This window comes from Hydra viridissima, unplaced genomic scaffold (genome assembly GCF_058129835.1).
Source record: "Hydra viridissima isolate aposymbiotic clone 2 unplaced genomic scaffold, HvirCarnegie_v1 scaffold_6, whole genome shotgun sequence".
NCBI lineage: Eukaryota > Metazoa > Cnidaria > Hydrozoa > Anthoathecata > Hydridae > Hydra > Hydra viridissima.
The window spans coordinates 14,529,188-14,543,598 of NW_028324305.1; the positions used below are offsets into that span (position 1 = coordinate 14,529,188).

General features: G+C 33.8%; 1 protein-coding gene and 1 pseudogene across 1 annotated transcript; both read right to left on the bottom strand.

Annotated features, from left to right (window-relative positions):
- Positions 1 to 14,411, bottom strand: part of LOC149887157 (uncharacterized) — a 563,485-nt pseudogene that overhangs the window by 259,345 nt on the left and 289,729 nt on the right.
- Positions 10,199 to 13,817, bottom strand: LOC145189709 (ferric reductase SjCytb561-like). The gene is made up of 6 exons (XM_090090874.1): positions 13,538 to 13,817; positions 12,624 to 13,371; positions 12,092 to 12,353; positions 11,298 to 11,500; positions 11,001 to 11,155; positions 10,199 to 10,471 (listed from the first exon to the last, which is right to left on the bottom strand). The coding sequence occupies exons 2-6, from the start codon at positions 12,657 to 12,659 to the stop codon at positions 10,324 to 10,326; spliced, it is 804 nt and encodes a 267-aa protein (XP_089947000.1). The 5' UTR covers positions 12,660 to 13,371; positions 13,538 to 13,817; the 3' UTR covers positions 10,199 to 10,323.

The following is a 14,411-nucleotide window of genomic DNA, read 5'->3' on the forward strand; positions in this document are numbered from 1 at the left end:
ACATCCCCACAACAAACATTTATGCACTTTTAGTAAAATGTGGGTTAAAATCTTTATTTGACAGTCTGCGTACATAATGTTTACCATCAGATTAAAAAATAGTAAGTTTAGTTTCATCTATCCACGAAACAGTTCATATTTGACCCTAGGGAATATTTACGGCAAAATTCTTTTTTGCTTCACGAATAAACAATTTATCATCTCCACAAAATGTTTTTTTCCCCGAACATTAGCTTCAACTTATTTTGACAATAATGGCAAAAGCTCTGTAACTAGACATAATGGACTTTATACCTCTCATTGGACATTCAGTTGAAGATATTACTGGAGCAAGACTACCAAGTGTGAGAGATGTACTGAGGAATCTATTTTTCAACATCAAAAAGAAAAAAATGATTGTTTCTAAAAGTGCTAGTATCACATTCCATAATGTAGAACAATTCTGGAAAAAATGCAGACTGTCGACACAACAGAAGGCTAACATTGTTAAAAAGAATTAAAAACTGTATGAAGAACATCTAAACATCATGAGAAACATGAAAAGAAGCAGCAATAAAAACAAGATCATGCTTTGTTGTAAAGCTATATGACTTATTTGACATTAGTTAAGTTGACTCAATGTCAATGGTAAAAATGGAAGAAGATAGGGAGTTCATAAGACTGCAGAAAGAGAAAAGAATAGGAACCATTGGAGGCATACACAAGACACTGGCTAATAAAGAAAGAAAAGCTGAGGAGAAGCAAAAGAAAAGAGAGGCCTACCACATGTCAAGAAAAGAAGAATAAGAGAAGCAGTTCGAAAAGGTGACATTACAGCTATTCACGAAAGTTTAAACGATTACAGAATTTTAAGATCTAATCTTCAGTTTTTCTTGAATAAAAATCTAACGGAAATAGATTTCAAAATAGTTTTTTTTCTAATTTGGTATATAGGTTATTTGTTAATAAAATTAAAAAAAGTAGGTTTCGACTCATCACTGTTTACTCAGAAATTTCATGGAAAGGTAGGTGATACAAATTAAGAGGTGTCAAAAAAGTTTAAACAATTTTATTTAGGATCAATTATTTGCTAATTAATTGATAAATCCGGGGCGAAAATTTTTTTTATTTTTAAATAAAGTCAAAATGAGTCAATTACAATCAAAAAATTTATCGCAACATCATCAGGCAGCTTTTAAATTTTAAAAAATCAACTTGAAATATTGTAAATTTCAAATTATTTTCAATTGCGTGCAAATGGGTTGCAAAGCAGTTTCTAGTGAGATCAAGTGGCAAGTTATTGGTATGGCGAGGACAAAAAATCACACAAACGTTCAAATAGGCAAAATACTTAACGTTTCTGAATCTTGCGTTCGAAAAACCATCAAAACCTGGGAACTTACCAAGGGCATCTCCGACATGCAGCGTACTGGGAGACCATCCAAACTCAGCAACCGTGACAAAAGTGGTATATTCAGAATGAGCAGAGAAAACCCCAGACTCAGCTACAAAAAGCTTGCACAAATCTTCAACGACTTAAAAAATTATCCAAAAGTTAGCAGAGAGCTCGTGAGACGAACATTGTTGGACAAAGGTAATGGAACGTAAACAGCTGCTAGAAAACCTATTCTTTCAATCACGGATAAACGTAAACGACGAGTGTGGTCCAAAGAAAGGCTGGACTGGTCTGTAGAACAGTGGGCAAATGTTATTTGGAGTGATGAAGCTAATTTTCAAGTCGTAAACCGCAAGGGAAGAATGTGAAAAGATTTGCAACTGAGAAATATTCAGACAGGTTTTTGCAACATCGTCGACAAGGCGGTGGAGGTTCGGTTGGCATCTGGGGATGTTTTTCTCACAAAGGTATAGGCTTCTGTGAGCTGTACAAAGGCTGAATTAATCAATACAATTACAAGAACACATTGGAAACGTGTTTAAATCCATCAATCAGACACTTGTATGGCAAAAGCAAGCAATTCATCTTTCAACAAGACGGGGCTTTGGCTCTCACAGCTCACTCAATCAAAGAATATTTTTGAAAAAAAAGTTCAATGTGATGCCCTGGTGCCCTAGATCACCAGATCTCAACCCAATTGAAAATATTTGGTCTTGGATCAACAATCAACTGACATACTATGAAGTTTAATCAACGCAGCATTTGAAACAACTTTTGAATGAGTACTGGCTGAAGGTACCTCGCGTGATGTGCATGAAATTAGTTGAATCAATGCATAAACGAGTTTATCTTTGCTATAAAAACAAAGGAGGACACTTTAAATATTAATTTTGCTTTTTTTTTTAATTTTTTGTTCGAATGTTGCAATTCGTTTAAATTTTTGTGCTTCTTATTTTTCCTAGATGATTTTTTGTAATTGTTTTTTTCTAACTAAATATTAAAATTTTTATAATATGTTGATACTCATTTTAAAGCTAATTACTTTTTCTTTAATAAATAAAAAAAATTAATTCGACATCATTTTACAGTTTTTTTTATTAAACAAAAACCAAACATACTTGATAAAAATTCTGCAATCGTTTAAACTTTCGTCAATAGCTGTACAAGCAGAAAATTCATCAACAAAGCGAAATTCGGATGATAGCAATGAAGATGATGAAGTCCAACTCAGTGGTAGTAGTCCTGAGAAAATCAGAATATTTTCACCACAAATGTGCTCCATATTAGAACAAACAGCTGCATTTGAAAGTCCACAATGATTGTTGCTTCAGTTTCAAATGAAGTTGGACCAATCAATCGTTACTTTGGCCAATGTTGTATTATCTAAAAGCACTGTGAATCGAGACAAGAACAACGGAAAAACAGAGCTCATCAAATTAAAGCTTCTTTTGTTCTATAAAAGTGTGTGGTACATTGGGATGGCAAGCTCTTGCCCAAGAAAAATGACATTTCAAATGATCTAATGGATTATATACCAGTATTACTGACTTCGATTGCTAATGGAAATGTGAAGCTGTTAGGAGTTCCAGCTCTTTCTTCTGTATATGAATTGCTTTATTTTTAAAATGCACATTCAGAGGTTACTGGGATGTGCTGTGATACAACAGCGGCCAACAATGGACACAAAGCAGGGGCAGCAATACTGATAGAAGAGCTGTTGGGGAGAAGTTTACTCTGGCTGAGCTGTAAGTTGCTCTCTAATGACTTTACAATATGGATTGAACCCTCATCTGGTGCCGACATACCTATATTTGAGAAATTTAAACAAGCCTGGTCTATGTTTATTTATCAGATTAAAAAAGACGCAGCAAAGCCTCTGATACCAGTCATAGCTGAGGTGAGACACTTCATCACACAACAGTTGGAAATTTCACATTTCAGAGATGATTATCTTGAACTTTTACAGCTCGCAGGTCGCAGTATGAATTGACATGGAGGTAAGCTACACTGCTAGTTTCAGTGATTTTTACTACCAAAGTTGTCAATACATAAAAGTTTAAACAATTCAAAAATTTCAAGGTGACAATCAGAAGACCAGGAGTCTTCAATAGAACCCGCTGGGGTTCAATTGAAGGCTCCTGGTCTTCTGATTCAAAAGCTAAATCTAAGAAGCAGGACTGAAGATGATGCCTTGTCATTCCTGGTATTTGAGCCCAGAGCTGGCATCACTATGTTTGTTGTTGCAGAAGATTGAAGCAGTCCAGAAAGCAACACTTGTCAATAGTATGACATCAGAGAGGGGAGCTCACTTGATCAAGACATTACCAGCTTGCATCGAGAACTAACAGCTGTTGTCATCATTCTTCAGTACGCTAGGCCTTCCTGCATGTCAGTCCTGATACTTGGCCAAAATATTGCACACCTCCCATGTGTAAAATGATTGTGCAGAGTGAAGGGTTTAATTCATCTTGCAAAGATGAAGAACAGAAACAATTTCTGTTCAAAAAAGTGGAAAATGAGTCGAATATAACCGCTGCCACCACCCGCCAGAACGTTGTGAGAACGAAGTCACCTGAGTCTTTAATACGCTATAGCTGTCGAGGATTCAATCACATTGCAAAGAATTGCACAGCCCCCAAAAAGAACGTCCGGTGTTTCAAATGCGGAGAGAGAGTGCACAAGTGGCGGCAAAATGCACAAAGCAGCAGGAAAACAAGGAGGAGAACGAGCGGTGTGCGCTAACTCGCTCTCGAATACCCGTGGATTAAGCACACTTGTGGTCACTCAAATCAAGGTGGATGGAAGAAATGTGAGAACTATTGTCAATATTGGATGTTCAACGACGATTATTTTTCAAAAACTGGTTTTGAACGATCGACTGGAGCAATCGAGCGATGTAAAGGTTACAATACTCGGAAGCGAAGTTAAAAAACGTGTTGAAACGGCAACATTTTCCCTTGAGGTTGGCAATGTCTGCGCGCGTGACCAGGTTTTAGTGACAAGTTTTCGACCCTTTGGAGCAGATCTAATGCTTGGAATGAGTTCAATACGGTTGCTAGGAGGGCTTATCATTCTTCCGTCTGGCAAAGCAAGTTTTGGGGGGAATGTGTGCGCGATGGTAAAAAACGAAGAAAAAACACGACTTGAAAATTAAGAAACGGGACCACGAAGCAGTGTTCGATGGAGTGGATAGGATAGTTAAGTAGATATGGAAAAACGGGGACAATCCGAATTTATCTGCGAATATAGTAGCCCATTACGCAGTTCCAGAAGACGTTAAGCAAGAGAGTGAGAGCAAATTACGGGCTTGGATAAAGCAAGGATGGTTAGTGGAATATGATGAACATATGATGGGACTTTCAAAGGGCCAGCTACCACTAATGGCGGTGGTTCAACTAAGTTTGGCCGGTGTTAGGCTGGAGAGAAACCAATTAGTTCATTGAAACATTTACAAGAGATTGAAACGTCTGTGCTGAGAAGTTGAGGCAGTGGAGACGAATTGGTAACAAGCTAGCAATTATTGAGTTGCAAAAAGCATATCTCCAGCTGAAAGCGGATGAGACACTATGACCGTATCAAACGGTGATGTTTAAGCACAAACGGTATTGTTTGACGTGACTTGGCTTTGGACTTAATGTGGTATCGATGATCATGAAATGAGTAGTGAGCGCCATTGTTGATTAAGATGACAAAGTGAAAAAAGGGACATCGACATTCGTAGATGATATTTTTATTGATGAGAATGTGGTTGACATGAAATACGTTAGAAAACATTTTTCTAAATTTTAAAAAGTAAGGATGGCGAAAGGATCAATGTTAGTGGGGCACGAGTGCTTGAATTGGCCGTAAAAAAGGTTGGCGGAAAACTAATGTGGTCGAGAGGCAATCGGCTGGAGGAAATTCCGCGGAAATTATCAAGGAGGACGGTTTTCTTCATTTGTGGGCAGGTCGTGAGTCACTTGCTGGTGTGCAGTTAGTTGCGTGTTGTGTGCAACATTATTAAAAGGAAGGTATTTTCTTTGAGAAATAGGTAGGATGATGAGGTCCAAGATATTGGGGTGAGGTGTGTGCTTGAAGAAGTGTTGAAGAGGGTGGGAGAAAATGAACCTGTTAGTGGAGAGTGGGAGGTAAGTAGTGATGAGGGAAAATTATGGGTTGATGCTAGCTCTTTGGCATTAGGAGCTCTTGTTCAAATTGAAGGAGTCACCGTTGAAGATGCAAAATGGCTGAGTAAAGACAGATCTGAAGTTCACATAAATATGGCATAGCTGGACGCCGTACTACGCGGTGTTAACATGGCTTTGGCTTGGAAGCTCAATAAACAACAGTTGTTGGGACGCTCCGTGACGGTTTTTCACTGAATTTCTGATGCTGTAGCCAGAAAGTCCAGACTGAGATCAAAAGCGGCAGCTGAACTGCTTATACGGCGAAGAGTGAACTTGTTCCGGGAATTGGTTGACGACTATAACTTGGAGGTCAAGGTAAATCTGATATCATCGAAGGACAACTTAGCCAACTAATTAACTAGAATAACTTGTCAGTGGATGAGAATCTTAAAACTTAACGACATTATGAATTGTTTAAAGTTTAAAGCCGCTACTGTCCTTCGGGGAATGGCATCATTGAGAGAAAACACCGAACTGTCAAGAGAGTGGCATAGAAATCAAATATTTCGATATCAGAAGCTATTTATTGGTGCAACGTCTCAATTGACAAAGAGGGAGCGAGTCCGATGAAAAAACTGCACAACTATGCTGAAAGAGTCAAAGGATTGGACAAAAAGGCTGAGTTGTCAATGAACGTACCTGAAAACTCACGATTTAGCAAGAGTTTGTGGCTGAAACCACCCGAGACACGGTGTGTAACAAAATGGCGTCCAGACACCATTACTCGGGATGTATTGGAATAAATAGTCGAGGTGGACAAGATGCCGCGCCACGTGAAGCATATCAGAACGAGAAGTGGAACGCAAATTCAATTAAACAGCGAATCATCTGGAAGCTGGCGACGAGGTCCGGGAAACCGAAGTGCACCTGCGTAGCAGCAATCGAGAACAAAGAATACCCCTTCGTTACTCTGAAGGTAGTTTTTCTTGATTGTGATCCCTGAGGATCAAAGAGGAGTGTAATTAAATTGCGTGGAGAAAACTATGTAAAGCGTATTTGTTTGAAGTTTCCTTGAAATATTGTAAATATAGTTTGAGCGGTTTTTTAAATGGGCGTTTTTTAGGTACTCTGTAGAGTACAAATTAAATACGAAATTTTTGTAAAGACAGTTTTTTTAATGAGTAAAGCTAGAATGGCATCACATAAGACATTTCAAAAAAAAAAAAAAGATTTTATTAGTGCAAAACATGTCATTTTGCACTAATAAAATAAAACTGGATAAATGTTGTTTTTGAAGGATCGTTTAATATTGTTAAAAAATTGTATTCACTCCTATTCCTGATAACAACCGTCCCTCTGATTTGATGAAAACGGTTTGGTATGGCGTTGTTTCTGATTCGCTTAAAGGTGAAGTGAAGCATTCTGGTCCTTTAGGTCATATAAAAGATCGTGGTCCTCCATATGAAGCCTTTTACTCTACGCTAGCGGATGCCCTCAAAGGCAATAAGAAGGTTCGTTCATCCCGAAGGAAGAAAAGGTTGGCACCAGCGAGGCTTTCACGTTAAGTATGGCGGAGCAGCCCCCCAATTCCGAACCGTCCGCGTCTCCCGATTTCGTTATCGAAAGAAGCTTTGATCCTTCTAAAGGGTATTATGATGAACATACACTAGAAACTTCGTTATATTTTTATATTAGTTCAACTTCTTCTACTGCTAATGATATTTATTATTTTCCTGTTGATTATCCTAATATTTTATTTTGTAGAAACTTAGAAGCCGTATGAGAGATTAAGTTAACAAAATACTGTCAATACATATTCTATCATCTATAGATTATGACTAAATGAAGAAAAAGCTTTTTTTTCGTCAAGTAATTGAAAACTTATATAAGACTTGTATCTGCATGTTCTTTGCATCAGCAAACTTTCTCCCGATTGTTTGCCTCTTGCTTGTTTTTTGCACGCACAAGTTGTAATTTTTGCATTCTAAGCTAAAATTTTGGCTTCATTTTCTATATATGTATTTTAGTAAATCTATTTAATCAAAAAAATTATCCTTAAACATTTTAGAATATGTCAGTCAGATGAGTGATGCAGAATTTACATTAAATTGCAGAGAACTTACATTAGATTGCAGAGAACTTACATTAAATTGCAGAGAACTTACATTAGATTGCAGAGAACTTACATTAGATTGCAGAGAACTTACATTAGATTGTAGAGAACTTACTTAAAACGCCAAAACAACTAAAAAGTTAAAAACTTTAAGTTTAAACACAATGTCAGTTTCAATAAATTCTAAAATAGTTCATCTTTTAAAAAGGTTACTGATTTTTAACACGTAAAAAAATATAATATAAGCTTGGTTCAAAACATTGCTAGGGCATATTTAGAATCAAGAGACATTTTTTACTTTATTGATTAAGCAATCAATGATGTAACCAATCAAATGTAAGCAATTAATAAAGTGACAAAATTGAGAACACATGTAAAATCCAAAAAATGTTGTTTTGTAAACACTAATATTGTATTTGGGCTGCCTATTCTGTGGGATTTGTGCAGATCAGATGTTTCTTTCAAGCATCAGATGTTTGTTTCAAGACTAAGTTAGCAGTAACTACTTTTATTTAAAGCAGACTAAGTAATACTTTTAATAATTAATATTTAACATTTATAAGTAATATTAAGTCACGCTAAAGTTCAAGCCCATGATTTACTGATTGCAAAGATACAACCAATTATATGAATGCGGTTTTTGACCGAAAAATTTTAAAGTTTCTGTTGACAATAACAACAAAATTATTCCTAAAACAGTAATCAAACCAAATCAACCATCAAACTACCAGCTACACAAATTTAAAACAGTTTTCTGCAAAAGCAAAGGATAAAAAAGTTATTGAGATATGCTTTTTGTGAGCTTTTTGCGGTACCAGTAACGGTTTTTAAAAGATCTTTCCGAGATCGTCATGAACCTCTCCTTATCGTCTTGTGTTTGAAATAAATTTCCCAATAAATTTGGGATCAAAAAGAAATTCTCCTTATCGTCTTGTGTTTGAAATAAATTTCCCAATAAATTTGGGATCAAAAAGAAATTACTTAGAGAAAGAATTAGGAAACAACACGAATGATAAAATCACCCAATATGCAAAAGTAATTAACAATTTACACCATGAAAAGAACTTGACAGAACTTAATTATCATCACAATTAATATAGGTTCAAAACATTTAAAACTGAAATCAATCATAAGCTATTGAGTTTAAAAGTAAATCATAGTAATAGTATCATATATTGCAAGAAATAGTTTTGAGAATTTACCGGCCAGTGACATTTCGTACTCTAATTTATAAACATTATGAGATGTTAGTATGAGATGGCACAAGGAATCGGTCTAATGGTCGTGATCAACGGTGATATGAACACTCCTATTTATAAGGACATTTTAGAAAACAATTTACCTTATGCTGAAAAAGCATTACCGCAAAACTGGAGATTTCAGCAGGACGATGACCCAAAATGACTAGCCAAGTTGTTAAACACGGTGGTTTTCTGTGATAAACTTGAGAGTTTTAAACTTGCTTTCTCAACACCGGACTTAAACCCAATAGAACGCTTATGGGAAATGCTAGACCGTTCGAAAGCATAGATATCCAAATAAAGCCTGTATTATTCAACTCATTGAAGGAAGAATGGGATAAAAACTCTATCTGCTTGTATTTACCGATTGAGTCAATACCACAACGTTGTACAGCTGTTATCGCTGCAAAGGGTATAGCTACAAAATATTAACATAGAAAATTTAATAAAATCTATCATGGAGCGTGTGGGTAAATAACTTTTCTTATTGTACAAAGTTGCCGTAAACTTTTGCACATATTAATATAACAATTACAACAGTAAATACATTCCCAAACATAAATATTATTTTGCTGTAACATTTTGTTTCTTATATCTCATACTAACATCTCATAACGATAGTAAATTATGAGTCTCTTATTTAAATATCGTAGAATGGGAAATGCCACTTGCCGGAAACTTTTACACGCCACTGTATACAATCATACAGTGATAAGGTTAAATTAGCCTTTCTTCTCTTCGTATAACTACAAAAAAATGTCTGTTCGAAAAAACTAAATAAAGTTTCAAAGTTTCGTTTTCTCACGAATTTCATAGAAACTGTTGTGACCTGTTTTCATCTAAATAAGCCACTTGCGTGTTTTTCTCATGAACCAAAAATATAAGGATGTTAAAAGGAAAGATCTCAAATAATATTCAGATCTCATTTTTTAAAAATATAAATTAAGTACTTTTTCCACTGAACCGTTGAATTGTTGTTGAAAATTAAATACTTTATCGCAATGGCTTTCGCAAGAACACCTAATTTCAAGAGAAAGAAAATGTTACTAACTCTATTTTCTCGAAAAGAACCTTTATTGAGCGACTGAAAGTTAAACTCATAATCAGTTTATACAATCTCAAGACAGAGAAGACTAGACTGAAGGAAAAAAACCAGACGCAGAAAAATAAGGGTTGGTCGTTGACTTTAACAAACGAATCCATTTATTTGCCATTGAACTATAATATTTTCATATTTTACACTTATAAGTGTAAAATGAAATATACGAGGAAATACAGCGAAAGAATATTTTATCACAGAGCAGCTTTTTAAACATTTTTTTACTTTTCTTTAGGATGTTGAATATAAAAAAAAACAACAATAAAAAGAAGATAAGCACAAGATAAAAGAAAAAAGATTTTGAAAAATCCATTAAGATACAAACACAAATAAATAATCACAATATACACAGTTTTTCAATAAACCCACATTCAATAAGAAATATTGAGCTATTTTATCTCGACATATTCTGCAACTCTTTTATAAGAAGGGTTGTACAAAATAAATGAGACCAACAAACCAAACACCAAAAGACTTATTACTAATATGTTTGCAACTATTCCAGCATCTTTAAACAGAGACCATGTTTTAGAATACCTAAAATAAACAAAGAAATTTTTTTTTAAAAATGCAAATTTTGCATGCACATTAATACTATATCCTATTTTCCAAAAGGTTTGGATTGAGCCCTAAAAGTATAACTTGTTACTTTTACATGCACTTTTATAGATAAAGATACTCAAAGTATAAAAAACAAAGACGTTTTTACAAAGTGAAATCAATTCTAACTTTTTAAGCAATAAAATTTGTAAAAGATTACCTTAAGATCCTAAAAACATTTAAAACATCTAAACTCAGTTTAATCAAAAAATTAAAAAGTGTTTAAATAGCTGCTAAATTAAACTAAAAACAAGAAGATTTTATTTGATGGGTCATCAGTTAGTAAAGGAAAGATTAAGTAACTGCTTTACCAATGCATACCATATAACTTTATCAAAAATGTGTAACAAATGCTGGTAATAATTGTATAAAATAACACAAACGTATTAAGTTTATTTTAATTTGCATAGAAAGGCATAGCTTTAAATGTAACAAAGTTTATATAAAGAAAGCATCTTCAACTTACGGACTGAAGAGAATCTTTTCAGTAAAGCCTGTAATACATGCTGCAATAGCCAATGCAAATATAACAATTCCAAAATATACATGAACTTTCAAATACAGTCGTCGATGGTCATCAGAAAATTTTGGGTAAAGAAAACCAACAAAGCCAAATAAAAGCTGAAATTAATATAAAAATTATTTCTATTTTTATAATAATCTTACTATAAGTGTCAGAAGAAATGAACTCTGAAAACTATTTTGCACTACACATTGGTTTAGCATGAAAAAAAGATAACACATGATATAAATGCTTATATACCTGACATGCAAACAAGCTGACAGCACCAATTCCAATCCAACTGTGCAAACTATACATGTTAGGTATTTTATTTGCATTATGAAAATCGAATGCAGCAACTAAACCTAGCACAGCCAGGATAAAGACAGCCAGATGAATCCCACCATGAAGTAATTTAATTTTATACTTTTTCTGGTTACGAAAGACTCTGTAAGCAATCGCAGCTAAGGAAAACACCATAAATAGTAAAATGTTATTTTTTAATTCAAATAAACTAATTGGAAAATACTTGTGTAGTTTTTGAAGCTTCTAACAGTTTATTGCTGTAGCATAACATGAAGTTAGAACTAAATACAAAACTACAAATATATCTTTCAAAAAGCCATATAACAAAAAGACTGATAAGTATTGAGTATTATGTAAATATATATACAGTATAATATGTAATTATAATAGTTGTTGAAAAAGTAAATCTAAGCTGAAGCTCATACTTTTCACTGATGCCAAAATATCATAAGGACAATTTTACAATATACTCAGTCAAAAGAATGAAGAGATATCCAACTGAGCACATGACAAAATTGAATTTTCAGTTCAGAACTTCTTCTTCTTCTTTTTTTTTTTTTTAATTATTGAGTCAATACTCTCTCATTTGAACAAAAAATCAATTTATGACACAGAAATATGGTTTTTTGTATGGGTATTCATGTTAATAAAATAATAAAGTTATAAGTAATCAAATTGAAGTGAAGATAAATTCTCATACAACTGTTTTGGTTTATTTTAAATTCTTACTTTATAAATTTAATATATACCATTTCCATATAGAAGAACCATTCCTGTTACCATGAAAACAGGATGATAATTAAATTGCAGTCCAGTTCCATCCCAAGCAAAACCATGGAAATAGTGTTTAGTCCAATATAAAACTAATACAAAGGACAATATACCAACCAACTCCAAACAAACAACTATTGCATAAAAAATTTTTTTCATCTTTGGATCATCGTCAATATTTTCTAAATGCAGCTTCGTAGATGAGTTAATGTTTTTAGATTCCATCTTTGTATCAAGAAACTAAATAAATTAGTTTTTTACTTATTAAAGAAAGTTATTAGTCAAGCACTATATGTCTACATATCTAAAGAGGGAAATGTAAATTTTACATCTACATATCCGAAGAGAGAAATGTTACTTGTCAAGTAACTTAATATCTACGTATCTAGAAAAAGAGAGAAAATTACATTTCCATAAGTTAAATAGTAATTAAATATTTGTAAATTGATATTAAATATTGATTTACACATAATTACATAATTAGAAATTTTGAGAAGCTTTTTAGCTTACCAAAGAGGTTTCTTGAACATCTTCTTCGTTCTCCATTGTCAGTGTTTTGGCTTTAGTTTATTATTAGGATAAAAGCAACAAAAATAAACATCTGCGGTGAACCATCTGTTGGTTCATAATTCCCGCTGGAAATCCCGATCTTAATTGCAATTTTTAAAAAACATCGATAGCCAGGGGCAGATCCTGACTTATATTTAATAGCCAAAGATGGGTGTGTATGTGTTTTTTTTTTTTTTGGGGGGGGGGGGGGTGGGGTGGAGCGGGGTATAAGAAGCTGATGTTTTCTGTTGAATTGAAGCTAAAAGAAGGATTTTCTCAAAAAAAAAAAAAAAAAAAGAAAATTTACGGAAAGGATTCGATGATACACCAGTTAAAGTTATTGAGTTCCAATTCTGAACAAGCCTAAAATTGTCGATGCGATGTGGCTAAAATTATTGATGAATATGTCAAGAAGTCGAGTATTTAGAATTACACATTGATGACTCAATTTAACTCCTTTTTTAACTTAAAACTAACTAAAAACATGAACTTGCCCAAAGCTGTAAAATATCAATTTCTCAATCCTTGATGGCATACTAGATGACGGCTCATATGTTAAAGATGTGTCAGTACCCTCCAATTCTATATCTTCCATATTCTCTTCTAGCTCATTTTTTTCAAGTGGAGAAGGAACTGGAACTACTGGACCATGTGGTCGTGGTTTAATGGCAGACGGAATATCAAGATTGGCAACGATGTGCTTGTTCTTCTAATTGACATCCAAAAAAAGGTTTCACAGACTTAACATATTTATATACAATAAAAGAATAAATAATTTTTATACAAAATTAGAACTTTAACAAGCTACCAAAAATTTCTATAAATATGTTTGGATTTATCAAAAATTGTATTTTTTTAAGTAATTATAATGTTACCTTAAAGATTGGGTCATGCAAAAATAGAAAAAATCGCCCTTGCCTTCTAGATACCCCAAATGACAGACAGTTTGTTTTGCCCTCACTTCAGCGCCTTAAGGCTAAAGCACAGGCTTTGCAACACATATATTGGAGAAAGCTTTTATCTTGATCGCCCAGCCTTATTCCGATATATGGATGGTAAAGAGACTTTACTAACGGAGTTATAGTGCATCTATTAGGACTGTTTTTACACTTTCATTTTTATGATATGAAAATTATTTAGTTGATATTTTTGTCTGTAAAAAAGTGATAACGATGAATAAAGCTTTAGAAATATACTTTAAATGTGTTTATAGATAAACCTGGAGGCAAGCAAGCACTGCACAACCACTCGCACTCGCTGCCAAATAGACATTGAGCTCTCTAACGCCATTTGAAGAGCTCAGTCTGTATCTCAGAAACAAAACCTGATTGAATAATATTAATACTTGATTCGGATTTAGAAGGCAAATTTCATTAAAAAACACTAAGAAACCCCCCAGGAATACTTTTGAACAAGTTTGAGTGACAAAGTTTGGTCAATTTAGTCAGGAAACAACACCACACCCGATCCGCACCTTAAAAGAATAAAAAAAAACAAAAACAACAGCAACCTTTTACGTTGTTTTAGATAACTACTTAAGTAAAATTTTAAACAACTTCAAAATGCCTTTTTTTGAGTCTAAAAAAATTAAGTTCCTAAACAGATTTTCAAACGCATGGTTTCTGGAGGATAAGTTTTACCAAAAAATTGGTAAATTCTTGATAATCGATGTTTCAAAACTTCCAGAGGCATAACATATCAAATTTCTGGTTGGCCGTATAAAATGTAAAAAATGAATATAAAATCTTG

Excerpts from the sequence above, each read along its gene's own strand:
- LOC145189709 (XM_090090874.1), bottom strand. The coding sequence starts at position 12,659 with ATGGAGAACGAAGAAGATGTTCAAGAAACCTCTTTG. Across the intron at positions 12,354-12,623 it reads ATGTTCAAGAAACCTCTTTG|TTTCTTGATACAAAGATGGA; the intron begins GTAAGCTAAAAA and ends TAATTTATTTAG. Across the intron at positions 11,501-12,091 it reads GGTTCTTCTATATGGAAATG|CTGCGATTGCTTACAGAGTC; the intron begins GTATATATTAAA and ends TGTTTTCCTTAG.